This window comes from Dermacentor andersoni, chromosome 3, assembly GCF_023375885.2.
Source record: "Dermacentor andersoni chromosome 3, qqDerAnde1_hic_scaffold, whole genome shotgun sequence".
In the NCBI taxonomy this organism is placed as follows: Eukaryota; Metazoa; Arthropoda; class Arachnida; order Ixodida; family Ixodidae; genus Dermacentor; species Dermacentor andersoni.
Genome location: NC_092816.1, coordinates 102648037 through 102666761, shown reverse-complemented (window position 1 = coordinate 102666761; position 18725 = coordinate 102648037). Strand labels below are relative to the sequence as shown.

At 45.9% G+C, this 18725-nt stretch overlaps 1 protein-coding gene across 1 annotated transcript; it reads left to right on the top strand.

The window, feature by feature from the left end:
• Nucleotides 1–7197: 7197 nt before the first annotated feature.
• LOC129386953 (uncharacterized) lies at nt 7198–17832 on the top strand. Its single transcript, XM_055075483.2, has 4 exons — nt 7198–8361; nt 15260–15471; nt 15980–16091; nt 17696–17832. The coding sequence occupies exons 1-4, from the start codon at nt 8064–8066 to the stop codon at nt 17782–17784; spliced, it is 711 nt and encodes a 236-aa protein (XP_054931458.1). The 5' UTR covers nt 7198–8063; the 3' UTR covers nt 17785–17832.
• Nucleotides 17833–18725: the final 893 nt, after the last annotated feature.

Sequence of the window (18725 nt, the reverse complement as noted above, 5' to 3'; positions counted from 1 at the left end):
CAGGCTCCCCGTTCTGAAAGGAATAAAAGAGGGCTGCCGCCGATCGCTTAGGCGCTGGCTACTCGCACCTGCCGGAGAACATGGGTTTATTTGTGTATAATAATCTTCTTGCGTGGCCGTGCAACGTACACTTTCAGCACTTTCAGCATATCTACGACCTCATTCTACCAACTCTTCTTTGCTGAGTATATGTTTTAGCGTTATTATTGAGGTTCCGTTACATGCCACCACGATTTTCGACCAGCCACCGCAAGCTAAGCAAAGGAAAGCGGACCAATCGCAGACACCAGAACCACCCTTTTCATCCATTTATCGATTTTCAGTGCACTGGCTCTGCCCCATCGAATCCCTCTCCACTTGAGCGTTCTCCTCGCCTCTCTCTTGTCAGCCAATTAGCTACGACAAGCCGCTCAGTGTAGGAAGTGTTATTCGTCTTTCAAGCAAACAAAAGTGACCTCCTATGAACGAGGAGAGCGTTTGATTGGTCTGTTCAGACAACTGTGCGGGTGACCGCCCGGTGCTTGCGTCGGCGATTACGCAAGTTTGACGTCAGGAGATTGGAATAAAAACATATTGGAATAGTTTTACGTTATATGGCCCCAGATTGAACAGCATTTTTACGTGAAAATTGGTGTCTTGTCATTTTTTCGAAAAATGCGACCTTCTTGTTTCAACTGCGGGCATTCCTTCGAAGTCGCTTCGAGGATGTCCAGAAGCGGCATGCTGCAACTATATAGGGTACTTTTTCTCAGCTTCTTGCGGTACAACTTGCCAGCATTAACCAACTCAAGTAAAACAAGCCTACGTACTATACAAAGTGTTCAGGCCGAAGCGCTCCGCATTTGTCTAGGGCTTCATCGAAGCGGTTCAATGGCAGAAACTATTTCAAACGCCACAGACCACCTCATCGAGAGTGACATCACAGTTGGAGTATTAAGACACCTTACCCACCTTCTTGCCACCATGTAGCCTCTAGCTACAGGGAGGTCCCGTGCCTCGTTCTGCCGAAGGCTATTCGCACTTGGTGAGGATATACCACCTTGCGATCCGGCTTAACACCTACCGCGAGGACTTCGACTCCTCCGTTGTGCCTCATTCAGCCAAAGATCGACCTGACAATACCTCGCGGTAAAAAAAAAAGACAGATGTGTTATCGCCGGCTCTTAAACCGCTTACCTCACTCCTATTACATATGACATATAGGGGAACCACCCACCACTATCAAGTTGCAAACGTCTCACTTAACAACGTCGACGGCATTAGAACTAGCAACACTTCGAGTCGCACTATACTTTAATAATGACGAACTAACGCACAAATAGTTCATTTTCCGCGACTCGAAGAAAGTACTACACTGTTTACTGTTAGCCTTACGGAGCGGTCCGCATGAACAGTTGGTGTTAGAAATTCCAGAGGCCATATACCACCTGACTGAGAAAGGACACGAAATAATTTTTCAGTGGCTATCAAATCACTGTGGTATTACCGGTAATGAACGTGCTGATCAAGCTGCTCGTTTAGCTCACGCAGAAGACAGCCGCCTAGCAATCTCACTGTCTAGGACAGATGCTGCAAGATGTTCTCCTGGATGTTCAGTCAAAGTGGATTCAGCCAGGAAACTCACGGGTTACAGCTCGCAAATTGCGATATGGCCCGCAAATAATTAATTGAGAAGTTAAAATGTGAATTTCTGCAAATAGTTATATGTGTGTTTCAATTTATCCTGTTAGTATTATCCACCTCTTCGAATATTCCAGCAGCACAGGGAAGTTTTAAAAATTCCGCAATACTTGGAAATTATCACTGCGTTCAAAGTGCACGTGGCGCCGAATCGTAAAAAATGCAGAACGTGTTGTTTTGTTCCTGCTTATCTCCTGCTTTTTTAATGTTTCTTTAGATTCAGCTGATTATACAGGCACGTTGTCACTCCTTAATTATTTAGGAATTTATTGTTTACAGAGAAGCCGTTATAACTAAATAGCTAACTATGTGTTCTGTTGCTCCCAAATCAATTAGGCAAACACTTTTCCGGCAGCCTCTTCTCCTGTGTTAAATGTAAAATCTGAGAAGTTCGGCCTCAGAAAGTGCCGGCTACAAAAATATTTGTTAGTAAACTAAAGTATGAAATTACAAAACTCTGACAAAAGTATTGGAACGAAACATCAAGTTACTTAAAGAGAAAGCCTGTGGTTTAATGCGGAAAAAGAAAGAGATAAAGAAAAGAGACGATAAGACTGCAAGAACAACACGAGCATGAGCAGGTTACAGAAACGGAGACCAAATTAAACATGTAGATAAACTACTATTCACAAGAAAATTATGAAGTCGCTGATCGCGACAAAATACGTAGATCAATAATAGCTAATCTGTATTTGCGGGGACACGGCCATGCTTCAAGCACTTTTTTTGCGCACAGAAAAGGATGCCTGTTAAGGTGAAAGATTTGTTTATCTTATTAGCATGCAATTCAGGCCGACACAAGGACCCGTACGGCGTTCCTCTAAGCGAATCCCCCTTCCCGCTTCCTTCTCTAACCTCTCCGGCTTTCCGACATTAAAGCTCTTTGTCTCTCTTTGCCTCCTCTCCCCATTTTGCGGGTGCGGGCTGCTGATGTCTTGCCCAGTACACAACAACTCAGACCACTCAGTACGTGTCACTGGATTCCTGGCCATGCCACGCCGGGCCTGTTTTGCGTAGGGACAACGCACCATGATATAAGTGCTCAGTACTTAACCGCGTAACATTTGCGGCAAGATATACGTCAAACTAATGATGACAATAACGATGCAGCGTGACAACACACATTGGTACACTCGCCATGGAATATGTTCTACCAGAATAAGGTTTCTATCTGGTAAAAAAAAAAACAAAAAAAAAGTCTGCCGCGAGACATAAATCCCAGTCTTTGAGGCTAAGCAAACTGAGAATCACCTGCACATCTAGTGGAGATTACAGAACAAAACTATATCGCTGAACACCCGCCCTGGTGGCTCGGTGGCAATGACGACCTGCTGCCCAGCACGAGGTCGCGGGTTCCATTCACGGCTGCGGCACGACCGCCATTTTCATGGTGGCGGAATAAAAAATAAAATAAGAATGCGCAGGCGCACTTAGATTCGGGCGCGCGTCGAAGAATGCCAGGGTGTCAAAATTATTTCGCACCCTTCCACAACAGCGCACCTAATAGCGTCGGTGTCGCTTTGGGAGGTGAACGACAACGAATCAATCAATCAAGCAAGCATCGCTGAAAACTGTCCTTAAAAGCTCAACAAGGGGATTTCGCACAGGGCTACATGGCCTCGTGACCGAGTACCCTACTTTCAACTGGCTTTCATGCATACGCCCTCGTCTGCCACAAGCTAGGCAGCTGTTACCTTCTGTGTGCACGCAACATTGTGCCTTCGGCAGTGTTCTGTGCTTATCATTTACTATTCCACAACCTCTGATGCGATTACGAGAGGTCGCGATCGTAAACTCAGCGGTGGCATTGGCGTCGGCTGGTGCTATCGAATGCCATCGCTTTTCGGAACCGCCCACCACTCCGCGAGGCAAGACCAAGGGGAAACCGAATCACGCTAATGAGAAGAATGTCCAGAAACTTCCCGGCGCACGTGTAGCCTTGAGTGAGCGTAAATAAAACAGGTCGTGGCGCAATGTCTGCGTGTCTAATATGGGGCTTGCAGACTTGCTTATGACGACGGCTTGAAGGTCGTAAACGCAACAAGCCGCTCTGTCTTGTGCAAACAAGGAAGAAAGCGCGCGGTTTTCTTTGATCAGAACCCATTCGTGAACACTTGGCTGATTATGCGTCCCGGATGCCCTTTCGGGAATATACTCAGATATCGGCACCGAACAAAAATAACTGAAAGAAAATGGCCTTGCAATTTCTAGGAGCTAATCGCGAAAGTCGACAAAATTTCGCTGTACACTTGGAAAAGAACTGTCGTTGAACTGACGACGGAGGATAGGACTGCGCTGGCGTCGCGGTGAGACATCGAGGAATTGGGGCTTCGGGGCTGAATTGCACGATGGAATGCATGGCCGCCCGCGCTCATACTTAACGGGCTCCTAGTTAGTGAACAAATGTGCATTATGACGACACTGTCGACCGCGGCACCGACCTTTGACACGACCTCCCGTAACACTGAATTATACAGGAGGTCCGTGGGTTGTACCGAAATATACAAGGCACTTTATCGCAAGCCGTTTATGTCAAACAATTTAAGCTCCCCCGGGGAAGTCAACCGATAATGCAGTCTCCAATAAAATAACGTATTTTTTTTTGCACACACAAAAACACATGCCAGTGCTTTCTTTTTTTTTTATGTCAAAGAGCGAAAAGTGGGGCAACAGCACTTTAGCCTATGAGCATTCCATCTACGTTTTGATACTTCCGTCCGGCTTTATGAGCTTTTACGGCGTGCATAAACACCGCTCTTTCGTCTTTTTACCTAAGGCGCCGTTTTATGCAGAGCGCTCTATACAACATACGGCATTCCTCGGTCATGGTCGGCTGTGGTAGCTTAGTGGTTGCGGTGTTCGGCTGCTACGCTCGTTCTCGAGGATTTCATCCCTGTCATATCGGCCGCATTTAAACGGAATCCAAATGAAGCGAACCAAAAAAAAAAAAAAAAAAAACACGTTCATGCGCTGATTGGATATCATGTGGCACGCGCAGTAGTTTCCGGGTGAGTTTTGACGAACTGCGACTCTTTAACGCGCACCTAATACACTATATTCAGATGCGCACTTAGGAATCGCAGGTCACACTTAGAAATCCGGAGAGCAGAGCGCGACGCTAGATACGCGTGCCGCAAGATACCCAATCTGCACACGTCCTTAAGCAAACTGCTCGATTGCAGACGAAGAAAGAGAGACCCATACTAGGCATAGAAGTTTGCAGGGACGACATGGCCACAATTTGTACATGACCGGGGTAGTTGGAGAAGTATGGGAGAGGCCTGTGCCCCTGCAGTGGGCGTAACCAGGCTGGATGATGACGATGACGATGATAATGATGATGATGATGATGATACTAGGCCCAGTTGAATCGAGGCCTCCCACCAGGAGTTCACTCTTAAATTTTGAGGCCAGTAACACGCAGCTACACGGAAAGAAAGAGGCGTCTCCAGTTATGTCCACTATCTCTGGCTGAGGGAGATTCTCGGCTGCGATAAAAACCCTATCCTAGCCATCAGAAGGTATAGAGGTGAATATTAGCCTAGGCACAACACCGGCGTCATTACGCGGCTTCCGCCATAGTTAAAACTACATATAGCCGCCATTCTCATAGGCAGTGGTGTACGTACTGTATATAGGCGAGACATTTTCGCAAGTAAACACATGCAGGCGTTGAAACGGATCGTTGATGGATGAACCCGCAAGGGAAACAACGCCTATGATGTAGGTTATAGTGGAGGCCTCCGGATTAAGTTTAACGACCTACAGGGCTCCTTAACGCACACCCAGCGCGCAAAACACGTGATAAAGGCATTGCACGCAATGCACGATCGTTATTCCATCCTGTCCACATCGCCATCCGCCCAATCGGACTCGCAACCTTCTGCTTGACCAGCAGCAGAACCCCATCCCCGTTATTAGATAATTAGTGTTACTAATTAAACAACTTCTCAAATTTTAAAAGCAAGAAAGGGGCTGACAGATGGAATGCCAGCCTTTCTGAGGCACTTTATCCCTGTTTACAAACTTTTTCTCAAATTTTATAGTTAGATGAAATGCGTCAATGAGAAAAATGCATAGGTATATGAAAAACTCCCGATACCGCTTTCCGTTGCTAAATACGTGCTACGTAAAAGTGTTTTACTGAGCGTGAAGGAAGCCCGCAAATACACGCACACTGCCATGCTACTGGCCGCTCGAGGCACGTTGGAGTTAGCGGAGCTCATCTTTCGGGTATCTCTATAAGCAAGACGGAAACGTAGAACCGCTGGCTCCCTGTAGTGTCTGCAACTTGTCCCAACTTACTGATGTCGTAAACATTGATATAGCTCAAGAAATGTCTACTAATCACAAAGAAGTTCTTGAGGATTTCAGCATTCGAGAGCCTTGCGTCAAGCGCTAAGCTTCTGGCAACTTTTCGTTTTCCTGAAGCCGCACATCAGAGTCCATTACAAACCACCACACAAAAAAATTGTCTTTTCCTTTACAAATACTCTTCCTAACTTCATTGACGCATGCACGAAATTTGTGCACAGGCTACGCTCGAGATTCTCGCAACCATTCGATGACACGGATTGGGCTTTCCGAGTGCTGCTGAGATCACCGTTACGAAGCTGGTCGCAGTACTCTGCTGGCATATATGTGCATCTACGAACTGCACATAGCTAGCGACGCGTCTTAGCAGTTCTTCCCTGCCGTCATTATTGCAGAATCGCGCGTCGAAATATACGTCACGTCTCTTGACATCTGCGTCACATCTTAAAGAGGAAAAAAAAAACATACTGGGGTTTGCTGAGCAAGAATCACGACTTAATTATGAAGCATGCCGTAGTAATTTGACCACTAGGCGTTGTTTAATGCTCACCTAAATTTAATAGACGAGCGTTTTTTTTTTAGTTTTGCACGCACCGAAATGTGGCGGCCGTGCACTGCCGGATTCGAACCCGCTACCTCGGGCGCAGCAGCACGGCGCCATATCCACTAAAACACCGCGACGTGTCATATACGATACATCTAACACAATTTTTGTTATCAGGAACACAGACACCGGGGAGTTATATGATTCTGCTGTTTTGTATATATAGTTGATAGGTGTGCTATTGCGTAAAAATGATAATTGACGTGATCGTGAAGCAAAAAAAAAAATGAAATGTCAGGAAATGAAGCAACAATATTATCTTGCATTATGGATCCGGCATGAACCGTTCTTATTTATGCATGTAGCGTTCGTGCAAGTGCAGTTTGATATTTGTATGCCGAATCGCTCTTTACTTACTTCGCCTAAGTGTAGTATGCATGACGTTGAAACAAGCACATATCAAAAGGAAGATTAAAGGCATACAACGAGGATAGTACAAGTTTTATTCTTTGCGACTTTTCCTTCTCGAAGAACTACAGGTGCAAAGAAAAGTGGAGTCGAAGATTCGACGTAGGCTGAGTGGGCGGAGAGGAGGTACATCCGACCGGTCAGGCAGCCAGCCATTTGCGCAAGCGGTTGGAAGGGCAGCATGAGGAAAGAAGCCCGGCACGATATATTGAATAACCATACACTTCAACGTGCACTTGCGTCGAAATATGAGCGGGAGGAGAATGCAGACATGCGGAGAGCATCGAAGATGGAGGCGAAGGGGCGGGGGGGTTAACAGAAAGTGTGGAAGGCTATCCTCCGTGTTTATATGCAGCATGTTTACTCTCTCCATCGCTCTCTCGAATATCTGCCTGTTGTGTGTGTATCGCGTATCGAGGTCTGCCGCTGCCAGTCGACCATGACGCATTGAAACCTCTCGTACTGCCGATCGGTCTGAGCGCTAGCCGACCCCGAATTGCTCCGGATTGGGTTGACAAGCGGTTCATTTTTCTTTACCGTGTGTCGCCAGGAGCTATCCCAATACCTTGTTTCTGCCGACGGACTTTTCTACTTTGTGAGAGAGAACAAAATAGTGTCGGCCTTCATCGTATTTGCTCCACGACTTTTAAGCTTCCGTTAACTCCTAGAAGAATTGGCCCGTTTCCATTGCGCATTTTTCCGTCGACGTTTGGTGAACTCTCAGAAAAAGCCTCGCTGCGGCCCTTTCTACGCTTCGTTGGCTGCGCGCGTTGCCAGTGTTGGTTCTTCTTCCCTCAGCGAAAGCGAAGCCCTTCAATGAGCCCCGAAAAGGCGCGACAGCGATTGATTGACGCGCCCGAGTTTCCTTCAAGACACGAGATGCTGAAGCAGAAACAACGACTGCTAATCGTATAGTGAGTCTCCTCAGTAGATACGAAGGCCGACGCGTCGTGAGTGACCCCGATCGCCTTAGTGAAATTGTAATAAGGCCATCGCCTATTCGTTATCTTCGCAATATACGCTATAGGCGAGAATTGATAGCAGAGTTCTTTTGAATATGAAGCTCACGCTCGCGGTCGTCTGCGTGCTACTACGCATCGCGCTTCAACGCGCGCGAGCGCAGGAAAAGGTGACAGATGCCTCCGGCGAAGACGACGGTCCTGCGGCAATCGAGAGCGCGAATGAGGAATTGGACTACATGCGACTGTTCCGAAACACCGTGGCCGGTGGCTTCGCCAACATGCCGGTGGCCCTGCGGAGGAGGCTCCTGAGCGCTGACGTCACGCCCGAGTGCAACGTGGGTCTGCTGCGTTTCATGCGAGCCATGCAGAATCTCGAGCCATGGGCCCTGAGACGTAAGTAGAGAAGGCAGTACTCTATGCTTCAGTGAATGGCACGTTGTAAAGCGTGCAAAAAAGTGGAGTTAACCAAAACGGCGTGACACAAATATAATGGCCATGTAGAGGGCAATGTAACGGGAAATGAGAGGAATGACGTTAAGGAGGTTGGAAGAAAGCGTTGAGGATTGGACGGCGAAGGGGGTGGCCGATATTTTTGTTAAGATTAGGAGAAAGAAATGTAGTTGGTTGGGTCAGATAATTGACAATGCCGATAACCAATGGTCCACTAAAACAAGGAAGCGCTGTCCAGGATGGCAGACAACTAGGTGGTTTGATGAAGCTAGAAATTTTTCTGGCATTAGAAGGCGTCAGTTGGCGCATGACAGGAATCATTTGGATATCAATTGGAGCAGCCCTCGTCCTGCTGAGAAATAAGATAGGGCAATGATGACGACTTCCTTTACACTCTAAATGCAGTAGTACTAAGGCGCATATTTTCGAACGTCATCAGCGCTATTTACCTTAAATAGTAATAACAGCCTCGCGAAACATGGATTAACAGGCTTTTGTTTTTACAATTCTGAGGGTATACGACTCATGTTATTATTTAAAGGGACATTATACGTCGTATACTCAACTTCTGCTCCTGCTGCTATTTTGTACATGCTATAACATAAAACCCTTTTTATTGTGGTTGACCTTTAAATGATGAGACTTTGTTTTGAAAATTCAAAGAAATGTGAAATCTAGTCCTTTGAATAGTGAAGCCTAAAGAAGCAGGAGCAGAATAAAAAATGAGAAGACGCTTAAGCTTCGCCTTCAAGAGTGGAACGCGATAGTGTTATCGCACCCCGTTTGCACCGCCCACTCAAAACGATCTACGCGAGCCAAACGTCGTGATCAGCACGGACCGCCGGGCCGCGACGCACCATGAAGGCGGACGGGATCATGAGGCGAGTGGCGCGCCACATGTCGGGGCAGCACCGTACATTGCGAAGAGGGGTCTTCTTTGTTTGCCGCAAAATGGCTCTGCGTGTGCGCAGAGCGCAGAAGAAATGTAGCGGAAACGTACATCGCTACTCGTGTAACTGCGACTTCTGTAATTTACATGCTCATAATTGCCGAAATACAACGCAGTACAACTTTCTATGGCACGTTTCTAAGGCAACACCGCATTCACTAGAGGCGCTTTTGTCCCGCTTTGAACTATCGAACTCACGGCTGAGTGGCAGTGTCTCCGTCTTTCTTGGTGAACTTCGGGCCCAGCGATGCGCACACCCAGAGCATATGAGGCAAAGTAGCGACCTCACCACAGGCCACGCAAGAACAATTCGGATAAATCTCGGGAGATATATTGTTAAGGGACGCCGGATAAACGAGAGTCTACGCAACTTCAGAAGTGACGCGCGAACGCAGGGCTCATTCGCATAATTTCGCGTCGACCAAGCGGCATTGCAGCAGAATACAAGTTTTTCGTTGTGCTCATAACTCGACACTTGGTGTTGCACACATAAAACTTTTTCGTTTTTGACAAGAACATTTTTTTTTTGTTATTTCAGTGCGAAGAAGTTGATCTCGAAGATCAATTGCACCAAGCACTATCATGTTTTGTAATTGTTGAGCAGGCTTTACAATATTTTCTTGGAAATAAATTTCTTTACCTGGTTGTAATGCAAAAACTTTCTTTGTTTAGGTTAGCATAAGTGTACTTCTGTCCAACGCACTTTCATACGACCGGAAACCACACGAAAAACATCACTTTATCAGACGTAGTAATAATAAAAAAATTATGTTAGCAATCAAGGCGAAAGGCCTGTGAACATCTTGTTCCGCCTAAGTTCGCCTCCCTCTCCCGACCCCTCACTTCTGCGTGTTTAACACCCCAGCTACTTATTCGGCAAGCACGCGGAAACCTCAGCTTCCCAACTTTCTTTGTTGTAGTTTTGCATACGTGTGACGAAATTACAGAACAACATATCTTGGAAACTTGGATCTAAGCAAAAGTTCTTTATTTTTGTTAAGCAATAGCACTGTGGTGACTAATGTACCTGTCCGCAACACACCTAATACCGGCCAGTGGAGCAGCAGCCAGATAGTCGCATCGGACGACCCGACGGAATTTCGATAACCATCCCTAGACAGCCAAACATTAAAAAAAAACATACTGAAACAAAGGTGCTTCGGCACAGGACGTCTAGGGGAGAAATAGGCGAAAGAGGGAAACACCGCACCGCGGCCGGGTGTCGGATGACCGCGGGTCTGGGAACGGCAGTTGTAGTAGGGACGTGTTAAGCTTCGAATAGGGAGTGCGCTAAAGCGGAGACCCCACATACGCTTGCGGACACGTGCAAGCTCGCGTCCGCAGGCCTAGCGCCTGCCGCGCCAGCCGCACCTCGCGAGCAATGGCGGTTTGCACCGCAAAAACGCGTGACAGCGCGCGCTCCCTGAGCTCTCTCACAGGCGCCTTGGCAGACGCCGCTTCGTGCTTTGTTATCGATAGTGTTTGAAAATGCTTCGATATCTATAAACGTAATTGTTATATGTTTATAGCTGTTCGATCAGCGCAAAAAGGAAAGAAGAACCACTTTCTTGCATCATATAAATCTGCTTCACTGAGAGTTGAACGTTACGCGCTGCAGCTGCGTAGTTAGGTGCGCCGACGCGCGGCAACTCAAGCGCGCGACAACAGAGAGGAGCTGTTCCCCGAGATCCCGCCGCGTTTCGACGCGTACGAGCCGTGCCCCACTGTCTGCGCATGCGTGAGTGCGTGGACGTGAGCTTGCGCGCGTCCGCAAGCGTACGTGGGGTCTGGGCTTAAGAGGTCCGCAGGAACGAAGACGGCTTGTAAGTTTGTGCGAGGCCCCGCGCCGTCATCGCCAAATCCACCGGCCGCTGCCGCCGCCAACCGAGCGCAGTGTATAACGGCTGCGGTCACGGTAACAACGCGAATGCAGCCTGAAGATCGATCACAATGTCATTGGCGCAGGCAGAAATTTATTTCAGAGGAAGGGACATGCACTTGAGCGGCAACGGAGTGGGTGAGAGGGTGAGAGGGGACACTGGGCAGCAGGCTGAATGCTAACTCCAGTTTGGGGGTGTTCGTGGTGCCAGTGGCCTTTGCGCCAACCCCCTAGCTACGACACTGAAATATATTCCGTCTATTGGGTAAGACCTGTAGTTCGAGATCCGTAATACACTGCTTTCTTTGTAACCCATATATTATAGAATCTGTGCATGGATTGCCCTCCATTGCTTATCCTCAAATGTCCATTAAGAGGAGGTGCGCTGAATATTAGCATGTTATGAATGACTGCATGTCCTAGGAATTGTGAAGTTTATTGCTGGTCCATTGGGCTTTTCATGTTTTGCACACAGTTGGTTCTAAATTGCGCTTCTTGCTTAAGCTACAAGGTGCCCAAAAGCTTTTTAAAAAATTTTTCGACTACCTACATGGTAGGGTAGAATCGAAATAAATGTGCCCCCTTCAAGGGTCCAAGGATGCCAGGCGAACAGGTGCGAGCGCTGCAGTCCGAGGAAAGAACAGCAGTCCCAGAAGGGATTTCCACGGTAGGATGAAGGCACAAGACATTTTGCTGTCTGTTAGGTTAGCCACAACTATAAGGGGTGTCATATAATTTATTTTACATTGGCTGGCTTCCTAATTGGACTGCAACAGTAGCCGACGCACAGGTAAGCCGAAGTCTATAGGGAAATGTTTCATTGGCGGCGAGGCGCGTCCTTGCACTCTGCTCGGATAAGCGCCAGACAAGGCTAGTAACCATGGCCACCTTTCTTGTACGCTCCTGCAGCGTAAAGTGACCTTTCAATACCTCATCGCGTAATCGCCCATAGGACCCGCCCTCCGTCGACGTACGACAGATTTAATTTACCCCACGCCCGACCATTCCTACTAGAACGAGTTTCTGTTACGCTACTCGAAGTGTCGACACTGCTCGAAGCCGGTCTGCAGAGTATCAAGTAGGCCAGAGGCCGGTTCTGGCCATTTACTATCGCTGTGTAGTAAATTGCGTGAAACGTTTCATAAGAGGAAGTTGTACCTCAGGAGCTCTTTCTTAAATACATGGGAACACAGCAGTTATATTGTTTAACATGCATTGCACCAACTTTGATGAGGCTTGCTGCATTGAAAAAAAAGATATGTTGTGAGGGAATATTTACTGAAAGTGGAGTAGTGAGCAGATTTCCGAATTGTGCTATGAATAATTAAAAAAGAATCGCTAAATTTAGCAGCACACCAATTTCTGTAACCAAGCGTCAACGTACGATTTATCCATTACGTAATCGGTACATATTCAGAAATTTGAAGCGTTCAAATTCATGTATGCCTCTTCGTACTGTCTACTAATTCATGAGTAGCACGTGTGTGAAAACGCTCGTAGGTACTACAACTACTTCACGTAAGCTGAAAACTGACATATAATATTTGTCCGCTAAAAATTATCTTAGAGATGAACTTTACAGACTGCGATAACTATTTTGGGTACAGGCCTTCGGTGTGTATCTGATTACTCCTTCAAATCTGTTTGTACTAATATACGGTTATTGTCGCAAAAATTTTCAAGCACTAAATCAAAATTTTCCTTTTTAAAAAGCTTTCTCCCTTAGTTATAACAAATTTCATTCAAATCAATTTAGTCGTTATCTAAGTAAGGTATTTTTGCCCAGGCGTTGCTCCCCCATAAGTCGAGACACGTATGCGAGAGTCACATCGCAGTGGACGCACTTCAGACGTCAGTGCTTGCGCGTGGAACGAGTGTTGAATACATAATTTTGTACTAGTTCCTGGATCCTCCTATTCAAGTCAACGCATAACAGTGATTCACCCGCGTGCAGTTCAGGGTTGTGAAGGCCTGCTTCGAGGAGTCGGTGAATGTTTGTCGGCTCGTATCTAGGCTACCCTCATTGCATGTCACTTGGAGTACTTGAGCTGTGACATGCTGTACATACTCATTCTTCGCACAGTTTTCTCTCGTTGCAAGGAAAATTCAGAAGTCTCGGTGGAGTCGGCCATTTGATGAAGCACTTCAAGCCTTTTGTGATCTTAAGGCTCAGTAACTAAATGAAGAATAAAAAAGATGGTGACATTTCAAACGCAGATAATTGTCGAATGTGCACAAATGTTCGCCTTGCTTCAAGAGAGAGCGAGAGAAAGAAATTCGCAGATCGAGCGCACATGTTGGAGTATATGTGAATCGAAGTTTTTGTGAAGCGGTTAATTAGACGTCATGCAACAACATACAGCGCTTACACTTGCGTTTATGTTCGTGAGATGGAAAGTGCAATGGCACGTAATATATATATATACATATATATATATATATATATATATATATATATATATATATATATATATATATATATATATATATATATATATATATATATATATATATATATATGCATTACGAAGTTTACTAGCTATACAGATAAAAAACCAATTCAGGAAGAGGTCTCATGTGGAACGTTCACGCAGAGATGTAACGAAATGAATACGGTGTGTGATGTACATAAATCATGACTGTTTCCATTGAGAAATACGACAGATGTCTAAAAACATTTAACGTTTTTTTATGCACCTTATGTCTTGTGTCCTTATGTTATAGTGCCATATAACTATTCTGGAGTATCGGCGAAAAATGTGCGCGTACCCAGTGGTACAAACTCTGTGGCACATAGCCGACTGCTCAACAAGAAGGTACTCGACTTGTATGACAATATATAAGTATGAAGGGACTTTTTTCACCGCTTCACTACGTCTGTGTGATTTAGGGATACGTATGAGCCAACAGTATGACGTACACGTTTTATGCGCTGAGGTCGGGCTTTATTTCGCAGAACCGGAGGTGCACTCACTGGCTCTACGTCGGTCAAATTTTCATGCTATATAGGCCGGAGCATACGGGGATACCAACGTGCCCAAGGGTAGAGTAACCCATAAGAAATCAAAATCATATATGCCATTGAGCATCATGCGCTCTTCCATTAGGAGGTCTGCGTGCTCCATATACGGGCACTTATCAACTAACCTAACATGTACAGGTTCAACATCAGAACATTGTTTGATTAAGAAAAACAGACGAGCGCTAACGGCATGAACCTGCACGGCCAATCGTTGAGTATGGTCGGTTTGCTTATCGAAGAAGAAAACGAAAATTGCCGACCGCACCAAACCGCGAGGAATTTCACAATCATTAGAACAGTAGAGTTCATCGATTGCTTCGCCTCGCAATAATTTACAGCGACAGCAGCATGCACTCACAGTTGAGACCACCATCTTGGTGGTGACTTTAAAGGCATTGTCACTCACCAACTCAAGGTGATCGGTCAAGAAACGGGTCAAATTTCCACTGCTTACTTACTGATCTTCAGATAGTGCGCGGGTCCGCTGCGGCAAAAATGCCTGGAATACAACGCTGAATTATTGTAAAGGAGGGGAACACTGGTGATGAAGAACGTTGCAAATGAAAAATTATTGAAAAGTCCCTGGGATGCTAGCGTCTCCCTTTTGAACCCCGGCGAGTTGTTTCGAAGGAATCGCTGGGGATCGCATAACTTCTACAATGGATTCCGTGACTGAAATACCGTCGAAAATGGGCATAAAAGTTCAAAAAAGAGGACGCTACAAAACATCCTTTACACTGAAATGTCCAGGAAGAAGCGGGACCGCGAGTCCCCCAAACGATTTGCTACGCTAGAGATCAGTAGCCAAAAAATTCTAGCTTACATCACACCTAACGCTTAAACACTGGCACTAGATACTTGTTACGGCCCTGTGAATTTTGTTTGCAGGATATAAAAACAGCAGCGTCAACCATTTCATGAAACGTTTCTTAGCTTGCATTCGTTATTATTCTTTCATTCATGTCCTCGTGCAATTTTTGTCTACTTACAGTTTTAGACGCTTCCGGGAAGTTCCCTTCAGGCCTACTGCAGGGTTCTCGCGTAGACCTCGGGGCCTTCGACGAGTGCCTCGAGACAGAGATATACGACACCTATGGGGATGTGCTCATGCGTGGCCAGTACTGCAATCTTCTGGTGTACAATGAGAATTCCACGGCAGTGGAAGGAAATATCCAGACCTTCGCAAGCGTTCTCCATCCAAAAGTAAGCGACGTTACAGTCTTTTTCCTCATTGTGCTCAGTAGTGAGATGAGATATATGCGAAGAGTGGGCGACCAATTTTTGTGCATTTTACCGAGTTTTTTCGCACACCATGCAACCTGGAGGCAGATACAAGAGAGCAAACGTGATGTACGCCGAGATATATGGCTCAAAGCAGTTTAAAAAGCACAGGTTCTTGACGCTCAGAAACATAGAAATTTTCACTCTATGTCCGAATAAACATAAGAGATTTTCCTTGCTAAAAGCTAAATGGATCTGGTTTCTCCTTAAAAAAGAAATGATCTCCTAGTGATAGGTAGATTGGCTGGTAGATTACGTGTCTGCAGGCGCATCGGAAGCGTCAGCTGCTAGTCGGAGTCTGTTGTCCTTCTACTTACGTCTTCCTAAGAAAGCTGGCATCCTGTTGCGGAAATTTAAATAAATAATATTCTCTGTCTGACGTGCTTTAGAACCCACGTATTCAGTTCATCTTTGTTTTTTTTTCTTCCAGCTCAAATACTTTAGCAGTTACTTCTCCGTCGAAGAGCTTCCCGTTATGCGCTTGGCGATTTGCTCTGTAGACGAGTGCAACCAACGAGATTTGCAAGCTTTAGTCGACGCAGGTAAGCCTTGAAGACAATTAATGTACGTAGCTGTATTGACAACCACCATGCGAACCGAACGGCCGATATTGTTTGGGAAAATTCAGTATTGAATGTTGACTGCTCCTAATCCAAGTCCTAAAAATGCGGGGTTTTTTGGTAAACATTAGGAGTTAAGCACAAAGATTGCGGAACTTTGTACCATTGTGAAGTAAGATTTAGAGCTAGACAGGGAAAGCAAGCCCGTAATAAAAAACGGATCGTCAAGGCATGCAGACTGATTAAACGTTGCATAGGTATTGGTGCTTTGCAAATATGAATAAAAAACGTAGAATTTGTTCCTGTGGGGAAATACAAAAGGAGGTGTCAGTATCAGATAATCCAGTTCGAAACATCGTCTTTTCAACCTGCGCTGGATAAGTTCAAGTGGTAGCTCAGTAGATTAAGAAGGTGGGTTTCACGCAACGCTGACATTGCGAAGGCTAGCTTGAGCGGCCGTTAGTTGGTTGCGCTCACACAGACTTGATCGGGCTCGTATGATATTTCCTGCGCTATAATTTCGTAGCAGCTGTGTGGTACTGTAAGATTGAAAGTACACTGTCGCCGTGCCTTTTCTTTCTTTCATTTCGCTCAATCTACCAACATATCAATCAGAGTACGATTCTTCTTTCAATGTCATTAGGCGGAGGCACATGTGCTTTCTCTGTTGCTTTTAACTCGCTCTCGTTTCTCTAAACGTCATCTGGCCATCTGTGCGCATAACGGTACAATGAAGATACGAGCGCTAAAGATGCATACTAAAAAGCGTTGACTAGTTTTGGCCTCTGCGAGCACTCAGAAAGAATCCTCTGGTTCGCCTGTTTGAAAACCAGCAACAAACGCTCCACTTCATGGCTCTTATGACTGGCTCCAAGTGCTTTGACCATTGTGCATAATACACACTCCGCTAGCTTAGTGGCTCTGGAGTTGCGATGCTGAGTTGGTGGTCGTGGGTGCGATCCCGGATGGGGCAGCAGCCTTTTGACGGTGGCGAAGTGAAAAAACGCTCATGTATAAATATGGGCACACTAAAGAACCCAAAGTGGTCAAAATTAATCCCGAGTCGTCCACTTGGGCGTACCGTATAATCAGATGGCGCTTTTGCCGCGTAATTCTAAATAATGTGAATAATTTCCGAAATTCACTGATTGGTGGTGATCGCTCACACCACGAAATGAGTGCCATTCAGGTATCCCAAGAAATACAAGAGGCTGCAGGTTTGTGAAGCGCCCTTTTATAAACGCCTGACTATATATAGTCACGTTTTTATATAGTTACCAGGGAACAATTGATGTGTCTGCCTTCAGATAGACAGCGTGCCCACAAATATTAGCAGCAGTATTAGTCAAGGCTACAACTTGAATAAACACTCTGGGGTACGATTACCCAAATAGAAGTGTCTCAAACAGTGCCTACGCCCACAGTGCGTCTTCTGCTCAGTGTCAAGCATTGCCACAGTAACCACAGCACGTCTCTTAGTGGATCACATGACAAAAGCTGTAGCTGTCCCTTCAGTCCCAGAAAGTTTTGTAAGAGAGCCAAGAAACTCCGTGATTATATTGTTCTTGAGTTCTTACCTTTCACAGTCAAGCCTCCGCTGGTACGCCTGGAAGTATCAAATTGCGTGTCAGCGCAAGTGGAACCATGGACAAATGCGCAAATTGGTATTATGTAAGTTCTGCTCACCATTCTTGACGCGCTGGTGATACGAACCACATGTTTACTCTACAAATATGCCGAAAGATATCGTATGCTGCCTGAATTCGTGCACGTTTGTTAGAATGGGAATCGAGAACACTATAGTTTTATTCGCTGTTCTTGTGAATTTTTGTGGTAGTTCTTAGTTTTAGAGTATCCGTTTCATGAAGTTCTTGTTTGGAAATGGTGGACCCTTCCATGAACAGGCAGTCATTGTAAACTTATGGAAGGAATTGTATCTTTGAAAACGCATTCAGCTGAAATAGTTGTGAGCCGGTTGTATGGTGGTATAAAGCCATATACAGTAAACTCTCAGTTGTACGAACGTCGGTTTATAGAATATTTCAGAATAACGAACTTTTTAAAAATCCCCGGCCGTTTTCTTATTGATCCTATGCAAAAATGTTTCAATTAAACAAATTTCGGAAGAGTCAATATTTCAGTTTAACGAACTCGTTCAGGGGACCAAGGCTTATTTTTACGATCAGAACCGATGCCCGCCCTCATCAAACCGTCGCTCCAGCGGCAGTGTAACGTCGCTGGCGCTACAGCGCCCCTGGAGCAAAGTGGTGGCCCGGAAAACGAACGGCAACAAGGCATGGCTTCCGAGATTGCCCGCACAAAACGAGCAAGCATGTAATCTCGGAGGCCACAAACAAAGTAACATCGCTGGCGCTTACAACGCCGCCAGAGCAAAGCGGCGATCTGTCACACCACAAACCACGCGGTGTGTGTTTTTTCCGACCGGCTAGTCGTGGCATGGTCGTCGTCTCTTTCTTTCAAAGAAGAGGTGAAGAAGAAGAAGAAGAGGCAACTGCCGAGCAAGTTTCAAGCCCTATAACTCTAGCTGAGGTTGTAGGGTACATTGAAAAGTTGAGAGACTTTGTGTCTCAGCAGCAAGCTGTGCCAGAAGTGTAC

What these genes read in the sequence shown, in the direction of transcription:
- LOC129386953 (XM_055075483.2), top strand. Translation starts at nt 8,064, where the DNA reads ATGAAGCTCACGCTCGCGGTCGTCTGCGTGCTACTACGCATCGCGCTT. An exon ending in CAAGCGTTCTCCATCCAAAA is followed by an intron (nt 15,472 to 15,979) that starts GTAAGCGACGTT and finishes TTTTTCTTCCAG; the next exon opens with CTCAAATACTTTAGCAGTTA. An exon ending in GCAAGCTTTAGTCGACGCAG is followed by an intron (nt 16,092 to 17,695) that starts GTAAGCCTTGAA and finishes TACCTTTCACAG; the next exon opens with TCAAGCCTCCGCTGGTACGC.